Source organism: Sus scrofa, chromosome 1 (assembly GCF_000003025.6).
Source record: "Sus scrofa isolate TJ Tabasco breed Duroc chromosome 1, Sscrofa11.1, whole genome shotgun sequence".
NCBI lineage: Eukaryota > Metazoa > Chordata > Mammalia > Artiodactyla > Suidae > Sus > Sus scrofa.
In genome coordinates this window covers 83,215,641-83,243,100 of record NC_010443.5, presented here as the reverse complement: position 1 = coordinate 83,243,100, position 27,460 = coordinate 83,215,641, and the positions used below count along the sequence as shown (strand labels likewise).

The 27,460-nt window shown below is 40.6% G+C and overlaps 1 protein-coding gene and 1 pseudogene across 2 annotated transcripts in view; both read right to left on the bottom strand.

Moving 5' to 3' along the window:
• The window catches only part of UBE3D (ubiquitin protein ligase E3D), a 155,387-nt gene that overhangs the window by 52,765 nt on the left and 75,162 nt on the right, over positions 1–27,460 (bottom strand). For both annotated transcript variants that reach the window (XM_021091912.1, XM_021091918.1), the window contains exon 9: positions 9,289–9,427. In XM_021091912.1, the coding sequence (XP_020947571.1) occupies positions 9,289–9,427 (139 nt within the window). The remainder of the gene's footprint in view (positions 1–9,288; positions 9,428–27,460) is intronic.
• Positions 1,794–6,479, bottom strand: LOC100524058 (annotated as a pseudogene).

Here is a 27,460-nt window from a genome sequence, read left to right as displayed (position 1 = left end):
AAAGAAAAAAAGAAAAAAAAAAAAAAAAAAAAGAACCAGGACCATCTGTAACTTGGTCATGGTAGAACTAACCAAACCCTGACTGTCCCTTAGGACTTTCCACGCCCATCCCAGAAGTACTGCTGTGCTAATGAAAAACATACCACTGTTTTCCGTCACGAGTATGGACTTTCCTTCAAAGTTAGGGGAAACAAAAGTTAACTTATTCAAAACAAGCAAACAAAACAAGACTGAATTATCGACTTTGTAGGCTCGGCCTCATCCTGCTTCTCTCAGTAAGGCCAGCACCTGGGTACTCCAGCCCAACCAACCAAACTTGCCCACCACCTGGCAGCTCCTCAGAGGAGAGGCCTTACTCTGGGAGGCCCAGGAATCGTCCTGTGCTGCCTACAGGCCCAGCATCTTTGAAGGGATGGATAGTTCTGAAGAGTAGGGCATGTAGCCAGGGGTGATAGTCAGGGGAGCAGCCTCCTGAAAAGCACATGTGGCAGTAAGTGGACCGTGAGTGGCTGGGAAACCTCCAGGCTCTCGACCTGGCTGCCCATGTTTTCTCTCAATGTGGCTGAACAGCAGAGTCCCATGTGAGAGGAGCCAGAGGATTTAGCCCAGAGGACTAGGGGAGCCTAAGGAGGCCTGCTTATTTCCCCACAGCACATAAACCCCCCGCAGGGCAGGAAGAGAAGGCAACATCCTTTTCACACACAAGCTGCTGAGGCTAAGGAGAGGGACTGAAAACAGCCAGGGCAGTAACCACTACCTCTGAGACTGGATCCCCAAGTGCCATGAGCAGGACTCAACTCCTGATGCCGTTGGCCCATTGAGGACAGAGGCACTGGCAGGAAAGGAAGAAGGCTGACCTGCCTGGGACCAAGGGTGCCTTCACACCCTCTCCAATCCCTGGGAGGCACACATGGACCACCACGAGGACTTCTAGCAAGGGCTTGCCCATCTTGACGCGTGTCTGTCTCCCTCGATTACATCACGGCAAGCCTGGGACATCAGGAAAGGTTCCCGGCTTCCCTCCCTCCATTCCCACCTAAGAGCAGGACCCCGTCTACAAAGTATAAGGTCCGCATGAGCCTTTGACAGTCTCTGGGAAGGCGCATGCCAGCGATGAAACAGAGAAAGCAGAACACTGCATAACAGAGTGCCAGCATCTTTGATGTGGACAATTTATATGAAAATACATTGTGTGTGTGTGTGTATATATATATATATACACACACACACACAGACAGAGATACACTAACAAGAATTACTCTAAAATGTCAATACTGGTTATTCTCAGTGATTTTAATTCCCCTTATGTTTTCCTAAATTTTCCAATCTTTTACCGTCAAGTGACTATCTTTTTATAATCATTTTATAAAACATTACCTTAAAAGATAATAATGGTGGCTCAGCTTTGATCCTTAGCCTGGGAACTCCGCATGCAGCAAAAAAAAAGAGATAATAATGGCTACAATTTACCTAGGCATGAACATGATATATGATAGACCAACAAATTTATATGGTGTGATGTCTAAAAGTAGATAGGAAAAAAAGTGGTGTAGAGATCGAACTTTCTCTTCTCTGTTGTTACTCATCTGTAAAGTTCCCAGGCCTCTGAGGACCAATTTCTTGGAGCCTCTACAGATTGCACATAGCTAAAAAAAAAGTTCTGAAGTTTAAACCACAACTTCAAACTTCCATTACAATCAAAGCCTTTCACTTAAGATGCCAACTGTTGTCCAAATGACTAAACGAAATTTGTATGTGTTAATTTGTTTTCTTCCTTTCTCTCTCTCTCTCTCTTTTTTTTTTTTTTTTTTTCAATGTTCAGTTTCCTTTAATGACCCCCATTCTTCCTGAAGGGCAGGTGCAGGCAGCTAGGTGATGGCAAGAGACGTTCTCTTGAAGATCTTACCCTGATTGAAGGCTTCGTGCACATGCTGGCAGGCCCCCTCCCAGGAAAAGTATTCTTGAACCAGCATCTGGGTCTTCTCGCTGCCAGGATCCAGTTTCCACCATGTGTATGACTCATAGTCCACCTGCCAATCTGGACTCAGCGGAAAGGCAAGCTCCTGGCCTTGGAAGACCCAGACACCAGAGATGGAGCTGCTGTTGTTGGTTCCAAAGAGAATGACACTGGCAAAACATTCTTCCTCAGCTTGTCCAATTGCTGGAACATTCTAGTGATAAGGTTGCAGCTCATGAAGGTCTGGTTGAGCTCTTCAGAGAAGTGGTACCTGGAGTATCACAAGGACCAGCCATCCTTATCAAAGTGCTCCCAGGAGTACAGCAGTGCCACAGAGAGTATGTCCTCATTGGAGTACTTGCGCTTAAATTCGTCCAACACAAAGGTGCTCTTGCACAGGTGGGCAAAGGGATCCTTGGCCTTGGGCTCAGAAGCCAGTGCCTGCTCACACTCGTCCATCTCCTCCTCAGGAGTGGGAGCAGTTGCCTTTTTCTCCTCTTTCTGCTCAGCCTGGGGTTTCTGCTTTTCTCCTCCAGAACCTTTCTCTTTCCATGGGGTGTCATTTTTAGGCTGATTCTCTGCAAACTTTTTAGCATCAAATTGGGCCATCTTCTCACAGAGCTTCACCTCCTCCAAGACAGCCCGGAACTAGGGCTTGTTAACGCAGGTGAGGAACCAGTGGTTGGTATTGCAGAAGGCCTGGTGGAAAGAAAACTCCAGGACCTGTTTGTAGAGCCACGATAGGGTGCAGACAACTGTGATGTTGGCCAGTGTCACACGTTCGCCCACCAGAAAAGTCCCTGTCTTCAAGTGAGCATCCAGCAGCCCCAGAACTCACCTCACCTCATCCTTTGCATTCTCTGTGGCCTGCTTGTTGTAATGCATGATGCCCAAGGTGGGGAACACCCAGGTACTGGCCGGGGGCACGATGTTGCTATCGGCAAAGCTCACCCACTGCACAACCTGGGCTGCTGCCTTGGAAGTACTTTCCCACAGCTCCTTGTTGCTCACACAGCAGGCAATGGGATTGCTCTCGAACACACAGAATCCACCGTCACCCTCAAATGCTGGAACCTTACCAGCAGGAAATTTATGGAGCAATTTGGGGGTGTGGTTGGTTTGGCCAAAATGTAAGTGGGATGGTTCGGAGAGCACATGGACCTGAGCCCCACTGTACTGAGCGGCAATGAGGGCTTTGAAGGGCCTGCAGTTTTCAGGATATGTGTACAGGGTCCCAGCCACCACGGTGATTCTGCAAAGAAAACTCTTCCTTTTCTTTTTCTTTTTTGGCTGCACCCATAACAGGCAGAAGTTCCTAGGCCAGGATGGAATGCACAAGTGATCCAAGCTGCTGCAGTGACAGTGCTGGATCTTTAACCCACTGTACCACAAGGGAACTCCTCTTCTGACACAGATACTAACAAGTAGTAGAAGAGTAGCTTGAAGGGAGAACTATTTGTAAAATTATTAATTTCTGAACAATTGAGAAGTTGAATAGAGTTGACCCTTGAACAATGTGGGGATTAGGCTGTGTATAACTTATAACCGGGCCCCTATGTCCTCAGTACCTCTCCATCAGCCCATTCGACCAACCACAGACCACAGTGCAGTACTGTAGTATATATACTGTTGACAATATCTATATATAAGTGGAATCATGTGGTTCAAACCCATATTATTCAAGGGTCAACCATGATGGTTTTTACATCATGGAAATGGCAACGTATAAGTATCAGCGGATTTCTTAACGTTAAAAATCAAACTACATATAAATGACACCATAACCGAAAACGTCTTTCTCTCCAGAATAGCAAATGGGACCTTTATTCAAGGTGCTCTATCAGCTTCACCTTTTTCTGCTGAACAGTGTATGATTTCAAATCCATGTAGAGCTGAGGAAATATCAAGTGGTAAGAGATAAGCTCTAGAAAGTGCTTTTGCTTCTTCTCTTCTACGTATTTTCACTGCATCATGCAACCCACAGTGTGTACATAAAACCATCATCTCATGAAGTTTAGCTTATAAGTTGCCAGGATCCATAAGGCTTGGGAACGTTACTCCTACTGCTCCCATGGCTGAAGGTTGTGGTTCTCTAAAGGATGATATTAATAAAAGAGATGCTGTTGCTGCCATATGGTAACAATAAGACCTACAAGACCCAGGACAGTTAAAGAGGACCATTTGGCATTTTCTTTGATGGAACGGCCATGAGATGGAATACATAATAGACCCAGAGCCGAAGCCCCAGGTCTGAAACAAAGCCCTGCATTTTGGTAGTTACATGACTTGCCTACATTGCTTATCTTCTGCCCCTTTATAATAGGGGTCCTTATAAGGATTTTAAAAAGGATAATGTCTGTGAAAACATTTACAATTAGTATAGAATACAGCAATATACCTGGGGAAAAAGAGGAGCTTCAATTCGGGGGCCCTCTGCCCTGGAAAATGCCAGCCACACAGTTGGGCCTGGAGCAGCTGGGTGGAGCTGGAGTTAATGAGCTAAGATGTGGGGATGAACAAAGGGGTTTCCCGAGCTCAGGACTTAAGGCGATGGAACATTCCTGATCTTTTGGCTGAGTATACATTTCCAAGGTAGATTCCTCTTGGGAATTCTCTCCCAAGAATTGGGAGTCAAGCCAGCAGTTAGGAGAAAGATTGAGTTTGGCCAGATGGCTCCATCCATTAGCCTTTGCCATGTTACCATGTTACCACCTAGCCAGGCCATGTTTAGAGTGATGAGACCAACTGAAATGCAGACACAGGGGCAGACTGGGAAAGCCATGCTCAGCCCAGGGCCTGTGTGCCAGTGTGGACCCACTTCATCTTCCTGCTGTACTGTTTTGACCAAGGTGGCCTGACCAGGAGAACCATCTAGTCACTAAAGGAAGCAATGTCACCTTTTGCCATTTTTTGCTAAACCTGCAGAACTACTTCTTTGGAGACAAACAAGACTGCATGAGATTGTAAAATAATGGTGATGGAGGGAGGGGGTCAGGTTAGGCCTCTTGGGGGAGAGGGCACCTGAGCTGAGACCTGAAAGACAAGAGGCCCCAACAGCGCAAGGCTCTGGACCAGAGTGTTCAGGAGGTAGAGAGAATAGCTGATGCACAGGCCCTATGGCCAGGAGCAGCAGGGGAAGCAGGCATTAAGGCCAGGGAGGCTGGAACAGTGTGAGGGAGTGGGAGAGAGCAGGAGATGAGGCCAGGAAGGAAGGCAGGGGCAGATGTGGCCTGGCTGTGATGGTCTGGAGAAGGAGCTTAGATTTTTGTTCTCATGGCATTAGGAAGTCAGGGAAGAACTGTAAAAGCAGGGAGTGGTGTGCTAAGTCTGCCTTTCTTGAAGCTACAACAACTGTAGAATGTGCTGAGTAATACTGAGTCCTCCATTTGCTCATAACCACACCAGGGGTATTCAGTACTGTAACTCAGCCTAAGTGGAAATTGTAACAAAAGCACCCAAAGACAGCCCTCTTAGCCTGAGAGAAATGTTATGTTGCAGTTTACAAAGGTAGCATTTTATATACATTAATAGCTCTAATTAATAAGATAAACCCTTCCTTTGGGGATGTGACCAACAGAAATGCCATCTGAATCTTCAGGCACCTAAAACAATATTTTTACAGAAAAAGTTGCGGTGCTTTAGTGACTGCCTAGGCCTGGAAAGCTAGAGAACTGGAAATGTAAAGGTGATATTTTTAACAAGTGTCATTCTACTATTTTATAGTGCTTGCCAGCCCAGCCCTTTAAAACAAAACAAAACAAAACAAAAAACTGAAGTGAGTTTCCAATTGAAAAAATAAATCCCCAACTCGGGCAACATCAGCAGCCCCGATGCTTGCCATTGTAATAAATGATGACGAAGGCACTGCAGAGATGAAAAAGCAGGGCATCTCCTTCTACTTCCGACACCCCCCCCCGAATCCCATTTACTGATCCTTTATCCTGGAATGAAGACCTGTGTGGGGGTGTCGACTGCTGGTGTGTCTCTGGTAAGAATGCATCTTTCCAGGGGGAGTGGCAGGGATGAAACCTATTTGGCAGACACTGTTTGTGAACTTAAGCCAAGTCTTTCTGTACCTTGGAAACTGGGAAAGTGCATGGGCCCCTGACAAGCGTATTCAGCAAAGGAACTGAGACCAGATGAAGTACAGTCACTAACAGAGAGGGAGAGTCAGTAAGTAACATCCTGATGGTGCCGAGAGCTCCCGTGATAAGAGGCGCCAAGAGCAGACGCTGATGGCACCAAGGGCAACAAGCGAGTGTATGTGAGCTTGAAGTGAGATCCTGGAAGGGAGCTGGATTTTCTCTCTCTACCGAGAAGAAATACAGTCTAGCCTCCTCTAAATCCCCCACACCCGTCTAGATTACTCTTCTACCTTTAATATTTTTAAGACTTGCCGGAGGCTGCTTTGTAATAAAAGGATGCTCAATTTCTATCACACGTGGATGGTTGGTCTATCTCCCCCATACACTGTAAAACCCTCCAAATCCTCCACGTCAAAGGCATCTCTCATGCTCCCCATTCACCCGTCACATAAAAACTTCAAACAGCATGTGAGGGAGGGAAAGAAAAAAATAATTGTCTTCTAAATATCACATGATATCACTTATATGTGGACACTAATAAAAAATAATACAAAAGAACTTTATAAAACAGAAACAAATGCACAGATTTCAAAATCAAACTTTTAGTTAACAAAAGGGGAATTGTCGGGGGGGACACTTTAGGAGGGTGGGATTAACATATACACACTACCATATATAGATAACTGACAAGGACCTACTGTATAGCACAGGGAACTCTACTCAATATTCTGTAATAACCTATATGGAAGCAGAATGGCTTTATGTATATGTGTAACTGCTTCACTTTGCTATACACATGAAACTAATACAACACTGTAAGTCAACTATACTCCAATAAAATTAAAAATATAAAAATAGAAATAAGAAATAATTGTCTTCTGGAGTTCCCGTTGGGGCTCAGCGCTCAGCGAAAATGAATCTGACTAGTATCCCTGAGGACGTGGGTTCAAGCCCTGGCCTCACTCAGTGGGTTAAGGATCCAACAATGCTGTGAGCTGTGGCTCAGATCCCGAGTTGCTACAGCTGCAGTGTAGGCCGGCAGCTAGAGCTCGGATTCGACCCCTAGCCTGGGAACTGTGGGTATGGCCCTAAAAAGACAAAATAAATAAATAAATAAATAAATAATAAAAAAAGAAAGAAATAACTGTCCTCCAGCCTCAGTGCCCAAAGATATCCATTGTTATGCTTTTTGTATCTCCTATAAAAGTATGTGGGCATGTTCAAACATTTGTGTTATTCAATTTTCAATCCAAAGAGCAAAACTTAGGAGAAATATGGATTGATGTACAGAATTTAGAATCTGAAAAAGAATGGATATATATAATGGATAACTGAATTGCTTTGCACAGCAGAAATTAACACAACATTGTAAATCAACTATACTTCAATACAATTACCAAAAAAAAATAAATAGACACAGCTAATGCAAGAAAAATAAGTAGATAAATAAATCGGTTCTGACTTAGGGCAGTATCCAAATAAGTAATTATAAATTTCTACAAAATAAAGGGCACTGCAAACATTCAAAGGTAGATAGGGCCACTCACACCCCTTCCGCCTCCTGGGACTTCAGCGAGTATCGCATTTGGGCAGCAGAAGCAGCTACCCTGGCAAAGTGCAGCCTTGTCTCTAACATGCTGGCTGATCCCTGGACAACGGACTGCATCCCTCTGGATCTCAGTCTCCTCTCCTACAAAACGAGAAGGTGTTCTCTACGGTCCCTGAATCCAGGACCTTGAAGTTGATAATCGAGTGATGATAAACACAAACAGGTCCCCCCAGCCAAAGTCTGAAGTGTGTACCAGGAAGAAAAATCCCAGAGACAATCAAGGCAACGGATTGCCAGGAGAATATGAGTGCAAATGATCGTGGAGCAGTTTTGTTTGTCTTTTGTTTTGTTTTTAATTTTACGACATTCCTGAGCTGTAACTCATAGGAAAATCCACGTCTTGTTTTACCACAGAGCAGTATCTGCAGACTCCAAAGTTATCAGAGGACACGTCAGCAACCTTTCAGAAGCAGAAACAAACCACATTCACTAATTTCTCAGCAATGTGTGTGGCCTTCTCACCAGCCTCAGGGGGCTTGTGAATATTTTCCAATGCCATGAATCACAGATATGTCTGATTTCATTCATTGGTGACAGGGTCACAAATGAATTGGCCAATAAACATCTGAATTCTCATATACCACCTCAGGGACAATTAGCTGCTGGGGAGGGGGCGCTGGTCCTTCTTGCTGTGAGTCCACAGATGCTGTTCTGTTTTTGTTTGCTTGCCTTCCTTTTTTGGCCACATCCACAGCATGTGGAAGTTCCCAGGCCAGGGATTGAGCCCTTGCCACAGCAGTAACCCTCACCACAGCAGAGACAACACTGGATCCTTGACCAGCTGCACCACCAGGGAATTCCTAATGCTGTTCTCTTAAGGTTTTTTCTTTTTCTTTTTTAGGGCTGCACGGTGGCATATGGAAGTTCCCAGGCTAGGGGTCGAATCGGAGATGCAACTGCTGGCCTATACACCACAGCCACAGCAATGCAGGATCTGAGCCGCGTCTGTGACCTACACCACAGTTCACGGTGACGCCAGATCCTTCATCCAGTGAGCGATGCCAGGGATCAAACCCACATCCTCAGTGATACTGGTCAGGATCAAACCCACATCCTCAATGATAACTGGTCAGGTTCGTTACCACTGAGTCACAACAGAAACCCTTGTTCTGTTCTGAGCACATCCCTTACCAGGAGCATGGACAGATACCCAGAGAAGGGAGGGACCACGGAGAGAGGGAAACTGGGGAGGACAGACCCTTGTTAAACATCCATTCGGCAACTTGACTGCAAACTCAAAGTAGCAAAGACATTCACAATGGCTGAAAATTCTTGTCCTCAGGAAAAGCTGGGAAGTGGGAAGTGGCATTCACAAGAGTCTTTGTCAAAGGTTCTTGCCTTTTCTCTCAGGGGCAGGAGAGATGGATATTAAGAGAACAAACCCTGGGGTTAGAGAGATGTGGATTCTGCTGCTACTAGAGAAATACCTAATCAATTTTCAGCCTCAGTCTGTCTATTTACCTAAAAAGAGATAGACAAGGCGACACAGGTGGGTGCTTACTATTATCATAGTTATCATCATCAGGTGAATATATGGGTTTCCGTGGGCTATCTCCTGAGAAAGACCGCATCCTTAAAAAACAACCATGAGTTAGGCTGAAAAATCACACCTTGCTTATAAAGGAGCCATTCCTTACCTGGAAAGAATTCACATGGCGAAGGGATGCAGGCAGAGTGGCGCTACTCCTTAATAATACCAACAGCAGCTCCAGGCAGGTCGCAGAGGGCAGGGTGAGGGCATGCACGCTGATGTCACTTTCCCATGAGCTGGCAAGCCTGAAATGCACGGATATATGAGACATGCGGTCAGAAGTATTTCCAAAAGCTGACACAAAGAGAAAACTTTCAGTTGTGGAAGACAAGGAGCAATGAACAACAACAAAAAAATAAAATGCTTCTACGAAGAATTCAGAGAGGGAGTTTCCGCTGTGGCACATGGGTTAATGATCTGGTGTTGTCTCTGTGGGGGGAGGGTTCCATCCCTGGCCTGGGGCAGTGGGTTAAGGGTCCAGTGTTGCTGCAGCTGCAGCACAGGTCGAAGTTCCGGCTTGGATTCAAACTTTGGCCCAGGAACTTCCATATACCTTGAGTGCGGCCGAAAAAGAGAGAGAGAAAAAAAAAAAAATTCACCAAGGAAATGTACAAGATATTTTTACAGTATTTTTGATAGAAAACGGATGGATTTTTTTTTTCAGGTAAACATCTTATACTCAAAGTTTAGAAGTATGAAATGTAGTCTTATTTGTGAGGAACCTATTTGAAGTGGGTGGGGTAAGGTTAATAGTTGACACAGCAAAGGCCTCCTACATTCTGTGCCCTGTTTTACACAGAATAAGTTGTTCAACCCTTCAGGCAGCTCTGAAATGGAACTGCTGTTATCCCACCCTCCAGATATGGGAACCATTTTTCTCCAGCTTTCAAAAAGTGATAGAATCTTTTTATCACAAAATCTTGTAAAAAACCCCAATTCACAATACAAACAAGAGGAAAGCTGCTTGACTGGAAGGGGGTGGGATGGCGGGAAAACTCCCTGCAGAACCTTCCAGAATGGCCCATGGACCGGGGCCTGCTACACCCTGTGGGATCCACTTGAAAATTCTTTCCCTGGGGAGATGAGGACACAGAAGGATGGAGAAGTAGAGGGACTGGTCTGAGATGAGGTGGGTGTTTATAAAACAATACGGCTGGCTCTGGACTACTGACTTCCCATCTAGTGCTTAAAGTAAAGGAAAAATCAGTAAGGCATTATAAGAAAATAAGGTACTAAGAAAAGCACAAGTTAAGTCAACTATGCTCCAATAAAATTTATTTCAAAAAAGTACAAAAGAATAGCACAAGGCTTATGCTATCAACTCTATTTACTTGAATATTTCCTGGCTGTGCCCCATCAAAGTGTCTCTTATCGCTACCCAACTTCTAAAAAGAAGTATATGTGTATTTTAAAGATATATTATGTTTCTCTTAAAAATACATATTTATGGAGTTCCTGTTGTGACTCAGTGGTGAATGAACCCAACTAGTATCCATGAGGAGACAGGCTCAATCCCTGGTCCCACTCAGTGAGTTAAGGATCCAGCATTGCCATGAGCTGAGGTGTGGGTCACAGACGCGGCTTGGATCCCACATTGCTGTGGCTGTGGTGTAGGCAGGTAGCTACAGCTGATTCAAACCCTAGCCTGGGAACCTCCATATACCATGGGTGTAGCTCTAAAAAGACAAAACAAACAAACAAACAAACAAAACATACTTAGGAGTTCCCACTGTGGTGTACCAGGTTAAGGATGTGGTGTTGTGGCTATGTAGGTTGCAGCTGTGGCTCAGATTTGATCCCTGGCCCAGGAAATTCCATGTGCTGTGGGTGCAGCATGCAGCTGAAAAAAAAAATGTATTTACCTATCTATAAATCTCTCTCTGCTAAAGAAAGTACCTTTAACCAAATCAGTTATGATATCTAGAAGTTTAGGGAAGATTAGTGGTTGAGGGAATAACAGATACTAATAATTTATATGCCAAGCCATAACAGATGTGTTAGCTGTGTGGCATCAGGTTACTAAGGCTGATAGATCTCTGATGTGTGGTGAGAAGTTAACTCTTCTTTGAAGCATTTGGCTACTAGCTGGACTGGAAAAGGGCACTGCCCACCTTCCTAAAAAATGGTCTATTTTCAGCTAGTGTACAGCTGACTGATTTTTCTGTGTTTCAAAAATTATTGTTTTATGTTGACTGGCTGTTATTATTTCTGCTTTTACTAATTACATATTAGTTATATTTATTATACACACACACACACACACACATATATATTCCAAATATTTCACTGGCATAGAAGTAAAAGTAACACTGTCAACGGTAAAAGTCAAACCTCAATGTTGGAACTGGTGCAGTGGCTTCAAGCTCACCCTCCCCTCCCCTTTTCTTAGGCCCTGCAAACCACATGGCTACCTTCCATTCCCTGAACTGCATGACACCACATATTCTGCATCTTGCTGATAGAGTCTTCTGGGCCTGAAAGGCTGTTCGCCTTCCTGGTGAACTTCTATTCATCTCGAAAGACCCACTTAGGTACCATTTCTTGGAGACATCCACTTGTTTCCCTTATGAGAATTAATTACTTGCCTAATACCACACTTGAATCTACTACCACACTTACAGCCACCCTCCTTGTGTCTTTCTGTGGGTTATGTCTACATCTTTGACTCATCCTAGGTCGGATATGAGCAACCACAGCCTGTGGATTCCTCTAACTTTGCAGCTAGGGAGAAATAAAGATTAGATTAATGTTGCTTTTCTCATATACACCCAGGTACTGACTTTTTACTGGCTAAAAGAAATACTGATTTTTCACTTATATTTGTACATTCAATAGACAAAAACCAAGTAGGAGGCATAACTGTTCCAGAATTCAGGCAATATTACAAAGCCACAGTCATCAAGACAGTGTGCTACTGGTTCCTAAACAGACATATGGAATAGAATAGAGAACCTAGAAATAAACTCAGACTCCTACGGTCAATTAATCTTCAACAAAAGAGGCAAGAATATAAAATGGGAAAAAGACAGTCTTTTCAGCACGTGGTGCTGGGAAAACTGGACAGCCGCATGTAAATCACTGAAGCTGGAACACACCCTCACACCATGCACAAAAATAAACTCAAAATGGCTTAAAGACTTAAACCTAAGACAAGACACCATCAAATTCCTAGAAGAGAACACAGGCAAAACATTCTCTGACATCAATCTTACAAATGTTTTCTCAGGTCAGTCTCCCAAAGTAACAGAAATAAAAACAACTATAAACCAATGGGACCTAATCAAACGGACAAGCTTTTGCATAGCAAAGGAAACCATTAAAAAAACACAAAGACAACCTAACGACTGGGAGAAAATACTTTCAAATGATGCAACTGATAAGGGTTTAATCTGTAAAATGTACAAACAACTTATATAACTCAACAGCAAAAAGCCAACAACACAATGGAAAAATGGGCAAAAGACCTGAATAGATATTTCTCCAAAGAAGACATACAGATGGCCAACAAGCACATGAAATAATGCTCAATATAATTGATTATTAGAGAAATGCAAATCAAAACTACCGTGAGATACCACCTCACACCAGTCAGGATGGCCATCATTAATAAGTCCATGAATAACAAATGCTGGAGAGAATGTGGAGAAAGGGAACCCTCTTGCACTGTTGGTGGGAATGTAAATTGGTACAACCACTATGGAAAACAGAATGGAGGATCCTCAGAAAACTATACATAGAACTACCATGTGACCCAGCAATCCCACTCTTGGGCATATATCCAGACAAAACTTTCCTTGAAAAAGACACATGCACCTGTATGTTCACTGCAGCTCTATTCACAATAGCCAAGACATGGAAACAACCTAAATGTCCAAAGACAGATGAGTGGATTAAGAAGCTATGGAATATATATATACACCATGGAATACTACTCAGCTATAAAAAAGAACAAAATAATGCCATTTGCAGCAACATGGATGGAACTAGAGACCCTCATACGAAGAGAAGTAAGTTAAAAAGAGAAAGACGAATACCATATGATCTCACCTATATCTGGAATCTAATATACAGCACAAATGAACCTTCCCACAGAAAAGAAAATCATGGACTTGGAGTACAGACTTGTGGTTGCCAAGGGGAGGGGGAGGGAGTGGGATGGACTGGGAATCTGTGGTTGATATATGCAAACTATTGCCTTTGGAATGGATAAGCAATGAGATCCTGCTGTACAGCATAGGTAACTATATCTTGTCACTTGTGATCAAACGTGATGGAGGATAATGTGAGAAAAAAATGTATACGTATGTGTGTGACTGGGTTACTTTGCTGTGCAGTATAAAATTGACAGAATACTGTAACTAGCTATAATGGAAAAAATAAAATAAGAAAAAAAAGTTTTCAGAATTTATACCACCTACTCTATCATTCACAATAGGGCTGATTAAATCTTTTTTCATTCTGATTTTTAAAAATTTTTTATTTTATTTTTTGCTTTTTAGGACTACACGCATGGCATATGGAAGTTTCCAGGCTAGGGGTCAAATTGGAGCTGTAGCTACCTGCCTACACCACAGCCACAGCAATGTGGGATCCAGGCCACATCTGCAACCTACACTGCAGCTTGAGGTAATGCCAGATCCTTAAACCACTGAGTGAGGCCAGGGATTGAACATGCATCCTCATGGATACTAGTTTGGTTCATTATCGCTGAGCTACAATGGGAACTCCCATTCCGAATTTTTTTAAAATGACTTGAAAAGGTATTTGCTTTTTCTGAATTGATTTCTTGCCTCAACAAGTGTTACTTCATACTGCCCCAGAGTGTGAATATCCCTTTGGGACTGGTCTGTGAATCCCCAAAACTGAACCCAGGCTCATTATGTCACAGACCATCAGAAAGGGTAACTGAAGATGAAGGGGACACTGCAACCTGGGCTGGGGCTGCGGGTCCTGCCCATCAGAGACCATCTTCAAAGTACTTTCACTTTTCATCATTCTCTACTCCTCTTTTGGCAGTACTTGTACGTGCCAGAGAAAGCAGAAATGGTGAATTATACAAACAAATCATTCTAGAATGGAGTTAGCCTAGCTTAAGGCTTTAACCTGCTCTCCATACAGAATGCTCAAATTCTACAAGCCTTAGGCTTTAGGTGTCCTCTAACCATCTCACCTGTGCCTAACACATCCAGTCAGCGGGCCAGGCACTCTAATCTACGGTCACTGTCTAATCCCACAGCAGGCATGCTCACCCCATTTTAAAGTTAAAGCTAAAGGTCAGAGAACTTAAGTGATGGTTCAACATCACAAGGCTACCAAGCTTTAGGGACCAAGATTCACTCAGGCTGGCCAGAAACCAAAGCCTTTTTCCCCACCATACCACACTGACTGCTGAGGATGCCACAGATACTTTTGCCGTCTCCAAGCAAACCACAGGTGGGACCTTAGGAATGGAGTGGAAATGTCTGTTTCTTCTGTATGTTAACTCTTTAGCTTGTGAAGGATCTCGTTAAGAGAATCTTCATTTTTCTATAGTTATTTTCTCCTTCTTAAGTTGTTACTTTATAACATATATATTCTAAAACTTGAATAAGAAAGGTGGTAAGATGGACATGGGAAAACATCTCTATGTCATACATGAAAAGAGTTCCATGGTAAAAATTTGGAGGCAACATAATACATATAAATGGTTAGTTATTTCCATTAGTAGACTGTAATAACCCGTTTTCCACATTCTCTTTTTAATTCTTTCTTATTTTCCAGATTTTTTTTTTAATAATCAGAAACAAGTGAGAGTTCCCGTTGTGGCTCAGAGGAAATGAATCTGACTAGCATCCATGAGGATACAGGTTCAATCACTGGCCTTGCTCGGTGGGTTAAGGATCTGCGTTGCTGTGAGCTGTGGTGTAGGTCGCAGATGTGGCTTGGATCCCATGTTGCTGTGGCTGTGATGTAGGCCAGCGGCTACAGCTCTGATTAGACCCATAGCCTGGGAACCTCCATATGTCACGGGTGCAGCCCTAAAAAGACAAAGACAAAAAAATAAAAATCAGAAACAAGTTAATGTTATATTGATGTGATCTGTGGCAGAGACAAAGCAATGTTTAGATGCTGTTTAAAGCTGTCACCATGCTGATAAGTGGCTATGGTGTGATCAAGAAAGACACTCAAATAGAAAAACAAACAAAAAAACACATCACACTGCCATTCATCAGTAAGCGACCTTGTGACAAGCCAAGTTTTCTCATAAGATCTTGAGAAATGTAGATCTTGATACCTATCCAATGGATCAAACCGCCAAAATTACATCCATACAAAAGTATATTCACTACATGAATGATAACCAGAGTCACAAAGAAAAAAGACAAGTAGTTAAACAATGTTGGTTATTCATGTTTCTCTGTAATTACAAATATTTGTATGGTACGTAAACCTAAAAATGGCATTTTTAATCTAATCATAAAGTATTCTGAGATTTAACAATTTTTATCCCCATGGAAGCTCAGAAAGGTGAAGAATGTTGCCCTAAGAAAGTCTGTAAGTGATGGAAAAGAAACCCAAACATCTTCCTTTCCATTTAAGTCTCATTTTTTTTTTTTGTACTCTATCATAAACAAGCCAAAAGCATACTAGATATTTTTAAACAAATTAAATCCAAACAATTGAGGAACCCAAGGGCAAATAATGGGATAAATTTTAGTTATTGTAGAACATGTCATTTTTCAACAATTTGAACAGCCGGATTTTTGAAATCAGACAATTTGGCTGGACCTAATATGATTCAAATTCCTAATATTCATTCTGTCCTTTATTTCCCCCCCCACAGTATAACTCCATTGACCATTATTATTTTAATATTATTTTTAAATATTAAGATTTATACATTTTCTTTATAATTTTACTTGTATAAAATATTACTTTAATCACATGAAACATCCATATGTGAAGACAGATAGAAAGTAACAGATGAAAAATGAAAATAGCTGCTTTGGAAAGTTAGAACTACAGGTTAAGTCCGAAACTTCAGTTAATGTTTTCACTTTTATTTATTTTTTTTAATTTAGGACAAAAGAAATGACATTTTACCTTAAAACAATTACCACATTCATTATGTGATATTTATTTTATTTTTGCCTTTTTGTCTTCTTAGGGCCGCACCCATAGCATATGGAGGTTCTCAGGCTAGGGGTTGAATCAGAGCTACAGCTGCCAGCCTACGCCACAGCTACAGCAACTCAGGATCCGAGCCGACTCTTTGACCTACACCACAGCTCATGGCAACGCCGGATCCTTAACCCACTGAGCGAGGCCAGGGATCAAACCTGAGTGCTCATGGGTACTGGTCAGGTTTGTTAACCACTGAGCCATGATGGGAACTCCATTATGTGATATTAGGACATGTGTTGATGTAGCCAGAGGTGATACTTGAGATATTCATCCAACAGCTCAAATATCAATACAGATTTCTGTTAATGAGAAAGAGGATTATAATAATCCAGAATCTGGATTATTTCTGGTGTTTCCTCCAAGGACATCACAGATCTAAATCATATTAGACCTAAATCAGTCATCTTCCACTACAAAACCAACAAGATACTTCAAATGGAATAATGAACTAAACATCAATTGATCCTATTTCTGCGACTTTTAAAGTACTCGGAGAGGAAAAGCTTGCCTGGGAGACCAGAGCTGTCAGCCAGATGACCTTAGTCAAAGAGACCAAATCCAAGCAGAGGACACACCATCCTTATTTCTAAACTTCTGTCTTGACAAAATTCCCTAGAAAAGCAAGCATGGCCTATCTATTTTTAACGAGGCAACGAGAAAGGGGAAAAAAGTCATTTTCCATCCCTTCTAACAAAAATGATGAAATTGAGAATGAATCAAACACCAATCAATATTAAGAAAAAAAACAGGAGAAAACAGAAAGGTGATACAGACTTCCAGGAAACATAGAGGTTATATAATGCAACAAAGGCAAAAATAACACATAGAGATCATGAAACAACTCTACCAAAAATTACATTTATATCAAAAGAGTCAATACACTGTGTAGAGAGGAAAAAATAATACTGCATAATAAAAGAGCTCAATTTGAAAATATTTAACTTCAATCTCATGTTTCTCATATTTCAATAGTTGATTTGGATACTTCAGTCCTAGAAAGAACTAAAAAAGAAAATAGCTTACTAATGATGTTGAAATATAATACTGTTTATACCTGTAGATTCTTAAAATTCAATTTCAGGGAGTTCTCATTGTGTCTAAGTGATAGCAAATCCAACTTGGATCCATGAGGATGCAGGTTCAATCCCTGGCCCTGCTTAGTGGGTTAAGGATCTGGCATTGCTGTGAGCTGTGGTATAGGTTGCAGAGATGGCTTGGATCTCACATTGCTATGGCTGTGGCATAGGTTGGTAGCTGCAGCTCCAATTTGACCCCTACCCTGGGAACTTCCACATGCTGCAGATGTGGTCCCAAAAAGCAAAAAAGAAAAAAAAAATTCAATTTCAAAGCTCTAATAATGATAAGTCCATTTTCTTTCTTTCTTTTCTTCTTTTTTTTTTTTTTTTTTTTTGGCTTTATAGGGCTGCACTTGCAGCATATAGAGGTTTCCAGGCAGGGGTCTAATGAGCTACAGCCGTTGGCCTATGTCACAGCCACAGCAACGCAGGATCCGAGCCGGGTCTGTGACCTATACCACAGCTCTTGGCAACACCGGATCCTTAACCCACTGAGCAAGGTCAGGGATCGAACCCGCAAACCCATGGTTCCTAGTAGGATTCGTTTCTGCTGAGCCACGATGGGAACTCCCGTTAAGCCCATTAATTTAAGCTCTCAAAATATCAAAACAGGAAAATGACCACAACTTAGTACTAGAATCTTTATAAACATACAACCATTTGATACATAATTTGGAATCAAAATTTTAGCAATTTGTATAAACTGTCAAAACAAAAATCTGAAACAACTAAATGTACTAACATATGTTATGATGAGTCATATTAACTCCATAATTTAAATATTTAAAAAGTACTGATTCGTAAAAATAGAACCTGAAAAATGCACATACCAACTATTGCTTATAAATTTCAATATAAGGTTCATTAAGTAAACAGTATTTCTTTGAAAAATCAAATAAAAAATTGGGCTTTTTAAATCATAAATGTTAAAAAAATTTCTTCAACTCTTTTTGAATCTCTTCTTGAGAGAAGAGATTTTGGCACATGATTCCTGAAAAATTATGGCTTTCAAACTCTGTTGATAAGACCTATAAGCTTATCAAGACAGAGATAGAAACTTCTCTCTCATGTATCCGAAAGCACAGGGGAGGGAACACCCGTTGTGGTTCAGTGGGTTAAAGACCGAGTGCTGTCTCTGTGATGATGTGGGTTCAATCCTTGGCATTGCTCATTAAGGTTAAGGATCTGGTGCTGCTGCAAGCTGCAGCATAGGTCGAAGATGCAGCTCAAATCCAGTGTTGCTATGGTGTAGGCTGGCAGCTACAGCTCCAATTTGACCTCCAGTCCGGGACCTCCCATATGCTGCAGGTGCAGCCGTAAAAAGAGAAAGAAAGAAAGAGAAAAAAAAAAAAAAAAAAAAAAAAAAAAAGCATGGGGGAAACGGTTCTACTTTAAATAAGATACCAAAAAAGCAAGCTCAAAATTAAGTTTTCAATTCATGCCAAAAAATAGTAATAATGCCTGCAATATTGCAAGACACAGGTTGTTGAGAATGTAGGACCAACATTATCTTATCAATAAAGAAGAGCAATGACCCTATGAACATGTCTGCCAGAAACTTCATAAAGTGAAGTGATATCAAGATGTCATAATTTGAGGACATCCACCTAAAGAGGCCAGCTATTTCCTCAAATTTTTTAGAAAACTTTTTGTTGTAAAAATGTTAAGTATACAGAAGTATATTTGGAAGAAAGTGAATTTTAAAACTCTTACCATATTGAAAATTAAATTCAAGATGTATTAATGGCATAAGTGTAAAAAACTCAATAGAAAAATCTTTCCAGAAAATCTAAGAAATTACAACAAACTGATAATCCATAAGGGCCTTTATATATTTTTTAATGGTATCCTTAATAAACAAAAAATCTTTAAAAATCACAAGCAGAGGGCAAAAGGATGATGATAGAAAGAACTACTCTATATTTATAAAAGGAGGATAAAGGCACAAATTCTTTTTCTTTTTTTCCTCTTTTTAAGGATGCTTCTGTGGCATATGGAAGTTCCCGGGCTATGGGTTGAATTGGAGCTGCAACTGCCAATACCACAGCTACAGCAATGCTGGATCTAAGCTGCAGCTGCAACCTACACAGCATCCTATGGCAACACCAGGTCCCTAACCCACTGAGCAAGGCCAGCGATCTTTCCCCTGTCCTCATGGATACTAGTCAGGTTCTTAACCCACTGAGCAAGAACGGGAACTCCCACACAAATTCATTTTTGAAAAAGGCTTTCAAGTAGTGATTTTTAAACCATTTGAAGATCATAGGTCTCCATGATAATGTGCTTAAAGCTATGGACTCTCTCCCCACAACAGTGTTCATTTATACAAAAAAAATCTTGCAACTACCCAAATCCTCAGCCCTATTCATACCATTCTTTCACATACATGGAATCATACAACATATGGCTTTTTTCTTTTTTCTCCTGGCTTCTTTTTCTTTAGCATAATGATTTTAAGGTTCATGTACCTCAGATAAGAACCATTGTTTTTAGGTTAAAATTTGACTCCCAATTTACCATTTTTGATAAAATATTTTAAAAGTTCCATTTAAAGGGGGAGGAGGCAGGGAGAAGGACGGACTTGGAGTTTAGGGTTAGTAGATGCAAACTATTAAATTTAGAATGGATAGGCAATGAAGTCCTACTGCAGTACAGCACAGGGAGCTATATCCAGTTTCTTGAGAGAGAACATGATGGAAGATAATATAAGAAAATGTATGTAGGAGTTCCCTGGTGGCCCAGTGGGTTAAGGACCAGTGTTGTCACTTCTGTGGCTCAGGTCACTGCTGTGACATGGGTTTGATCCCTGGCCCAGGAACTTCTGCACGCAGCCATAAAAAGAAAAGGAATGTATATGTGCGTGTATATATGTGTGTATGTGTATATACATGTGTGTGTATATGTGTGTGTGTATATACGTGTGTGTGTTGTGTGTGTGTGTGTATGAATGACTAGGTCACTTTGCTGTATAGCAGAAACTAACACAACATTGTAAATAAACTATTCATATAACCAAATTTCAAAAAAGTTCTATTTAAACCAACTAATTATATACCATAATATTTGTTAGTATATTTTAATACATATAACCATTTAAAAATTTTTCAAAGAATTGGAAGAGAAGGCCCCGTGACTTATATTTTTATTGCATCCCGTCAACAGAGGAAGTTAGTTGAAAAGGAGATGGGGAAATGAGTTTCCAAACCTTGAATCACTTTCCTGAGGAACTGAAATCAATGTTTGAGGGTTGGGACATAATAACTAGATCCATTCAGATAACATCCTCCTAATAAGCAAAGCTCAAGCTGGCCCTCACTAGCTTCCCTGTCCCATCAAGGGCCAAATCCACCAGCACATCCACACATCAACACCACTTACTCTGCCCCACAGTCTAAGGGCTTTGTCAGTGTGCATGGGAAAGTGTTTATGATACAAAGCAAGGGTTTAAGACTTCTTTTATTACATCCTACACATGGTATAACAAAAAAGATTTTTTTTCTTTTTTTTTTAGGGCTGCATATGGATGTCCCAGGCTAAGAGGTTGAACTGGAGCCGTAGCCTCCAGCCTACACCACAGACACAGCAATGCCAGATATGAGCCACATCTGCGACCTACACCCAGCTCATGGCAATGCCAGATCCTTAACCCACTGAGTGAGGACAGAGATCAAACCCATGTCCTCATGGAGTCAGGTTTGCTACTGCTAAGCTGCAACAGGATCTCCTAGGATTTCTTCATTTTTTTCAGTTCAAACTGGTTGGCCATGACTGTGTTGAGATGTCTGGTGAAACCATGTTTGGTCTCAGCAGAAAAGAGAGATAAGATCTGCTGGATATGATATGTAGACCATGTGTAGCTATGATCTCTACCAGCCCATGGCTTCAGTGGGCATGCATTCTGGTGGTGTGCCAGCTCACCCTCCCCTTCTCTGCCTTTACTGAATGCCATCATCTTCAGTATCCATGGCTGCTCTTCTTCAGTACTCTCAAATGATGTTCTCTTGAAAATCCAGATTCTCTTTCTTCACGTGAGGGCAAGTAGCCATGGTGTAACACATTCAGATGATTCAGCCTGGACCTCTTAGTATCTGAACTGCATAACCCTAAGTCACAAGTAAGTCCCTCTAACTCATCGGCAGATAAATTCAATGACTAAAAATTCTGTCCCTCCGCGAGGAGACAAGATCACTAACTTACTCATGCTCCCTAAGCAAGAGTCCCTGATTTTAGTAAATGCATTCATGTTTGCTCTTTCTGTGAAGAAGTCACATGTCAACATAACTGGTGGCATGAAAACCCAACTGGACACACCCTTGTCAGGTAAAGAAGAGAATCAATTTCCAACTTATCTTGCATAGAGAAAATTCATTCCATCTTAGATTCAATTTCCCTGTAACAATTTGATTCAACTTCCCTGTAACAATTTGATTCAATTTCCCTGTAACAATTTGATTCTCCTGTACCTTAATAAAATGCATATAGACAATAAGATCTACCAGGGCAGTCTCCTACATTTTATATCTATCATTTACTCATTAGCTGACCCTAAAGATATATGAGGATAGAAACTGGCAAGTATACTTCTGGTCAAAGGTTTTATGGATTAAGAATTATCACCTACATGAGCATCTTGAGTCAAGGAGGGAAATATTTGACAAAAATCTTTCCAAGGCAGAATGAAATATCATTAAACGAAAGTTTTTGGAAACTGAGATCAATTTCACTGAACCCTCCAAAGACCACGACTTTTGCTAATTATTTAATAATTTCTCTTAACACCATATTATTGAAGTGAGCTATTGCTGATTGCTGGCTTTCACCATGCTACATTCTGGTCATTTTAGGACCATAGTATGAAAAAGACACAAAATGGGGGTAGTCAACCCTGTACAAAATACGTGTGTATAACTAGGGATGGGAGTGGGGTGTTAAATGTGGGATATTTAAGAAATCAGTATTATAGAAAGGTTTTAAAGTTGTTCTCAGAAGCTTGTGAAAGGCAGTTAAGCACCTGAATTTACCAGTGTGAGGACAGCTAGAAGAGCTAACGTGCTTTCTTTTTTTTTTTTTTAACATGACGCACAGTGAATATAAAAATATTGTTAACCTCCAAATAAATTTATGTTATAATGAGAAATTCTTTGTGAATGCTAAAATGAGTAAAGCTTCATATTTATGAAATAGGAAGAAAGCAACTCAATGCTTCTTGAGGGTCCAACTAAAAAAGGTTATCTAATTTTTTTCATTTTAAAATAACAAAACTATTTTATTTATAACCAAAGTATTTTTCATTAAATTATTGATAGAAACATTCAAAATATATAACCTGGCTTTAATTAGTCAAATGAGCCTATATTTTCAGTGAAAGTATACTTTGATAACTTAGTTCATCTCTTATTAATATCCCAAGCATCATCTTCAATTATGCTAATTGTTTACAACATTGAGTTTTAGAAACTAGCAAAAATAGTGACACAGTTTTTGAAGGCATGAGATCATTGTGTCCCCCTTTGCCTGACAAAGCAATAAAGCTATTCTTTTCTCCTTTACTCCTCCCAAAAGAAACTAGCAAAAATAAGTCACTACTTCAAAATATGAAACTCAAAAATAATCAAGACCTAAATGATGAATGTAGATCTATATTGACATAGCAAGAGAGTCCATGTTAAAAAAAAAAAAGCAAGAGATACGGAAGCAACCTAAATGTCCATCAACAGATGATAAAGAAGATGCAGTACACATATACAACAGAATATTACTCAGCCATAAAAAAGGCTGAAATAATGCCATTTGCAACAAAAGGTGGATGGACCTAGAGATTATGATACTTAAGTGAAGTAAATTAGAAAGAGAAAAACAAATATACGATATCACCTATATGTAGAATTTTTAAAAAGATACAAACAAACTTATTTATCAAACATAAACAGACTCAAAAACCAATGTATGGTTACTAAAGGGGAAAGGGATGGGGGAGGGATGGATTGGGCGTTTTGGATTAGCACACGCACTCTACTGCATATGGAATGGATGGCCAGCAGAGGTGTGTTGTAGGGTACAGGGAACTCTATCCAATATTTTGTGATAATCTATATGGGCAAATAATCTGAAAAAAGAGTGAATGTGTGTACATGTATAAGTGAATCACTTTGCTATACAGCAGAAACTAATACAAAACTGTAAAACAACTATACTTTAACAAAATTTATAAAAAGCCAAAGCAAAATAAGGAACAATATATATAGCTAAAATAAATTTATGTAAAATCAAATCTTCTAACCATATCTTTCTATGTATAGGTACTACAGAGATATATACAAGAAAGAGTGTCACAATGTTAATAGGAGTTTCCCATGGGGGCTGAAATTATAAGAATTGTCCCTGTATTGTTTCAAATGTTTACACTGAATATGACTATTTTAGTGATCCTATAAAAAAAGTTAAGCTTTTTTCATTTTGAAAATATATGAAATGAGGAGTTCCTGTCGTGGCTCAGTGGAAACCAATCTGACTAGCATCCATGAGGACACAGGTTTGATCCCTGGCACCGCTCAGTCGGTTAAGGATCCAGCATTGCCGTGAGCTGTGGTGTAGGTCACAGACATGGCTCAGATCTGGTGCTGCTGTGGCTGTGGCATAGGTTGGCAGCTGTAGCTCCAATTCGACCCCTAGCTTGGGAACCTCCATCTGCTGCAGGTGCGGCCCTAAAAAGACGAAAAAAAAAAAAAAAAGTAGAAAGAAAATATATGAAATGAAACCTATCTTTGAATGTTTAAAACATATATTAACATCATATAAAGTAAAATCAGGTTTTTATGCAAGAAATCAACCAAATCATCTTAACAAGTACTTTCAATCTTTAATTTACCTGAAACTAACCTAATCAGTAGTCTTTTCCAGGAAAAAGGTACTTGAGATGGAAAATTTGGAATTCAAGATTTTTATTACTATCAACGTCACTCAAATTGTTCTAGGTATTAAAAATGTGTTGCCTACAAATTGACAGAGTTGGTGGTTGCTACTAATAGCATTCTTTGCTTAGATAACAAAGAATACAAAATAAATATACAAATGACTGCTTCAGGTGACTTGAACAGGTATATTACTGATTATAAGGAGATGATAAGGCAATGTGTTAATAAAACTAGAGAGCTTTTTCTTTTTTTTTAAAAAAGTGCTAGGAAAAAAATCTTGCATCCAAGGAACATAACGTAAAATTATTTCAGGTCATTGCCATAAAGTTGGAACAAGGTAAAAGTCTACATTATTTGCTTCTATGCTTTACCAAAGTAAACCAGGGAGTGTAGATTCTTCAGCGAGTCAGTGTCCAACCTAGCATTCAATCCAGCATCCGTTCATCACTTGTTGTGTCCAATAAAATCGTAACAACAGTCAATCTGCCTGGCGCTATGATCCCATTAGGTCGTATAAGTGGAGCAGAGCCAGCTTTAAGTCTGATCAGACCAAACAGCTGTTTCAACAGTTGGGTTTCTACAAAATTAAACTATTCTGTTCCTGACAGTGCCTAGCAGCTCAACTTCAACAGCTGCTCAAGTTGAAGACATAGAACCGAGTGAATATATAGTCTTCCTCCCATTTGCAAGAGCTATGAGATTCTTCCAGAATAGAAGTTCCTAAACTTAAGTTCATTTTGACATTTCCCAACCTGTTTAAATTTTTATGCTTGCACTGACTCTTCCTCTGGCCTTCAGCCAACATTTCCACCACCATCATCTCTCTTGGCGTTTGCCCTCTGTCTCCTCCATACACCACACCGTAACTGCCAGCTGCTGCTTCTGTGCTTCCCTCGTTAGAAATAGCATCTGTGTGCTTTACGGGCTCATACTGTCTTCTCCAGAGACAGAGGTAGAAACTCTGAAGTTCCAAGATTCCACCACATGAGCTATTACTTCCAAAGATATACATTAGCATGCCTAAGGTTAACTGTTGAAGTGAGACCCTTAAAAACAATCCAAAAACACTCAACAGTCACTCCACACATCTTCATAATTCTGCATTTGTCACCATGATCTCACTGAGATGTGTCTGTAGGTCCAATTTTTTTATACTCATCTGTAACCTAGAAACCTATTCACAGAGTTCCCATTGTGGCTCATCAGGTTAAGAACCCAATTAGTATCCACAAAGATGTGAGTTCAATCCCTGGCCTCACTCAGTGGGTTAAGGATCCGGTGTTGCCATGAACTTTGGCATAGATTGCAGATGCGGCTTGGATCTGGTGTTGCTAGGTGCAGCTCCAATTCGATCCCTAGCCAGGAACTTCATATGCCATAGGTGCAGCCCTAAGAAGAAAAAGCAAACAAAACAAACAAAAAACCTATTCACCAACAATTATGTCATCAAAAATAAGTTTTATCTCTCTACTCATCTCTCTACCCCACATTCCTACCAAGGTATTTTATCCATCTTGTCATCTTCAAATTTCTGCTAACCAGACTGGACTCACCCAAACAAAATTGACTCTGATAAGCTCTTAAAGTCTGCAAAAGTGCTTGCCCCTGATTTTGATTTCTCCCCTCATAAGGTCCTCGCTCCTTAAAACCGTGCCACATCACAGGTAATTTAAAATCCTAGCTCTCAAGATCTAAGAATAGATTTACTGCAGGACCTAGATTCATCAAACCAGAACATACCTACCAAGAAGCTGAACACATTTCAAGATTACAAAATTTCTCCTACAGCAGCTTCGGCTCTTCTGCTGAGTGATGATGAGTGATGTGGGCACATTAATTTTAGAGACAACGTCTCGCCCATGGCCTACTTCTCAGCAGGGAAGGACGGGGGCCAAAGGTACACTCCAACAAGTGCAGACACCATAAATGAAAAGTGTTCATGGACCTGGTACCCACAACACAGTTCTGGGGCGCCTCGACCTCAATGGAAACACGAGTGCTGGGGGGAAAAGGACTCTCAGGCTGGAAGGCATTTTACTAAGTCGTGTCACACCCTAAATTACCAGCATAGTAGAGCTAAATTTTTCTAATTAAAGGAGACTTTGAAATCCTGGCTCTGCTGTCACTACCCCATTACCATAATGCCAGTGCTTGAGCTGCCAACCCCAAAGTTTCTTCACTTTATTTTTGAGTCAGTCTGCAGAACAGGATTCATTCTCCCAGCTTAAGGTATTGTTAGGATCAGTTTTGCTTTACAGAGCTAAACATAGAAAAGTTTTCATTTTTAATAAGAGCTTAGATAAATAACCGTAAATCCCAAAGGGCCTCGTTAAAGCAGCCTCATAAAAGTTTTACACTTGCATATGAGTTTGGAAAAAAAAAAAAATGTCTACCTAGCGGTTTGAGTTCCCACTGACTTCTCTAGCCTCAGGGAAGTTATTGTTGAAATTCATATGTCTTGCTATTTCAGATGATTTAAAGCAGTCTTTTATGATAAATCACCATGAAATACGCCAAATGAAAGACCCTGTTCAAACAAAAATCTCAATTTTAAATACACAAAATACACACAATGCACTCATCCATATGTTTAAATAGCATTAAGGTCCTGATATGTTACTCATCGCACCACATATTTTATTCTCAGAGCCTATGAAGCAAAAACATATCTTGTACGAGATGATCTATTTTCCCTTTCTTTTTTTAGGAGGTCATTTCAACACATTCTGACTACCCTGGAGAATTGAAGTCTAGGCAGGAAAGTTCCAACAAAATTGGAAACTAAATCAGTTGGAATAACAAGAACATAAGTAGTGGGCAATGTGAACATTTTATCACCTCCGTTACAAGACCAGGGACGATCAAGACTGACATGGGATATATTTAAAAGGTGAGAGAATGCTGGAAACAGAACAGAATCTCTTATGTTCAAACAATGAAACACCAGAAGCGGTTGTATAAAAATGCCTCAGTACCTAGCACATCATCTTGCAACATGGTAAATGCTGAACAGGTATTTGCTACATGAATGTTGAAAAATCACTTTCTATTTGCAAATGGTTACATTTGGAATGGATGAGCCATGGGGCCCTACCATATAGCACAGGGAACGGTGTATGATTGG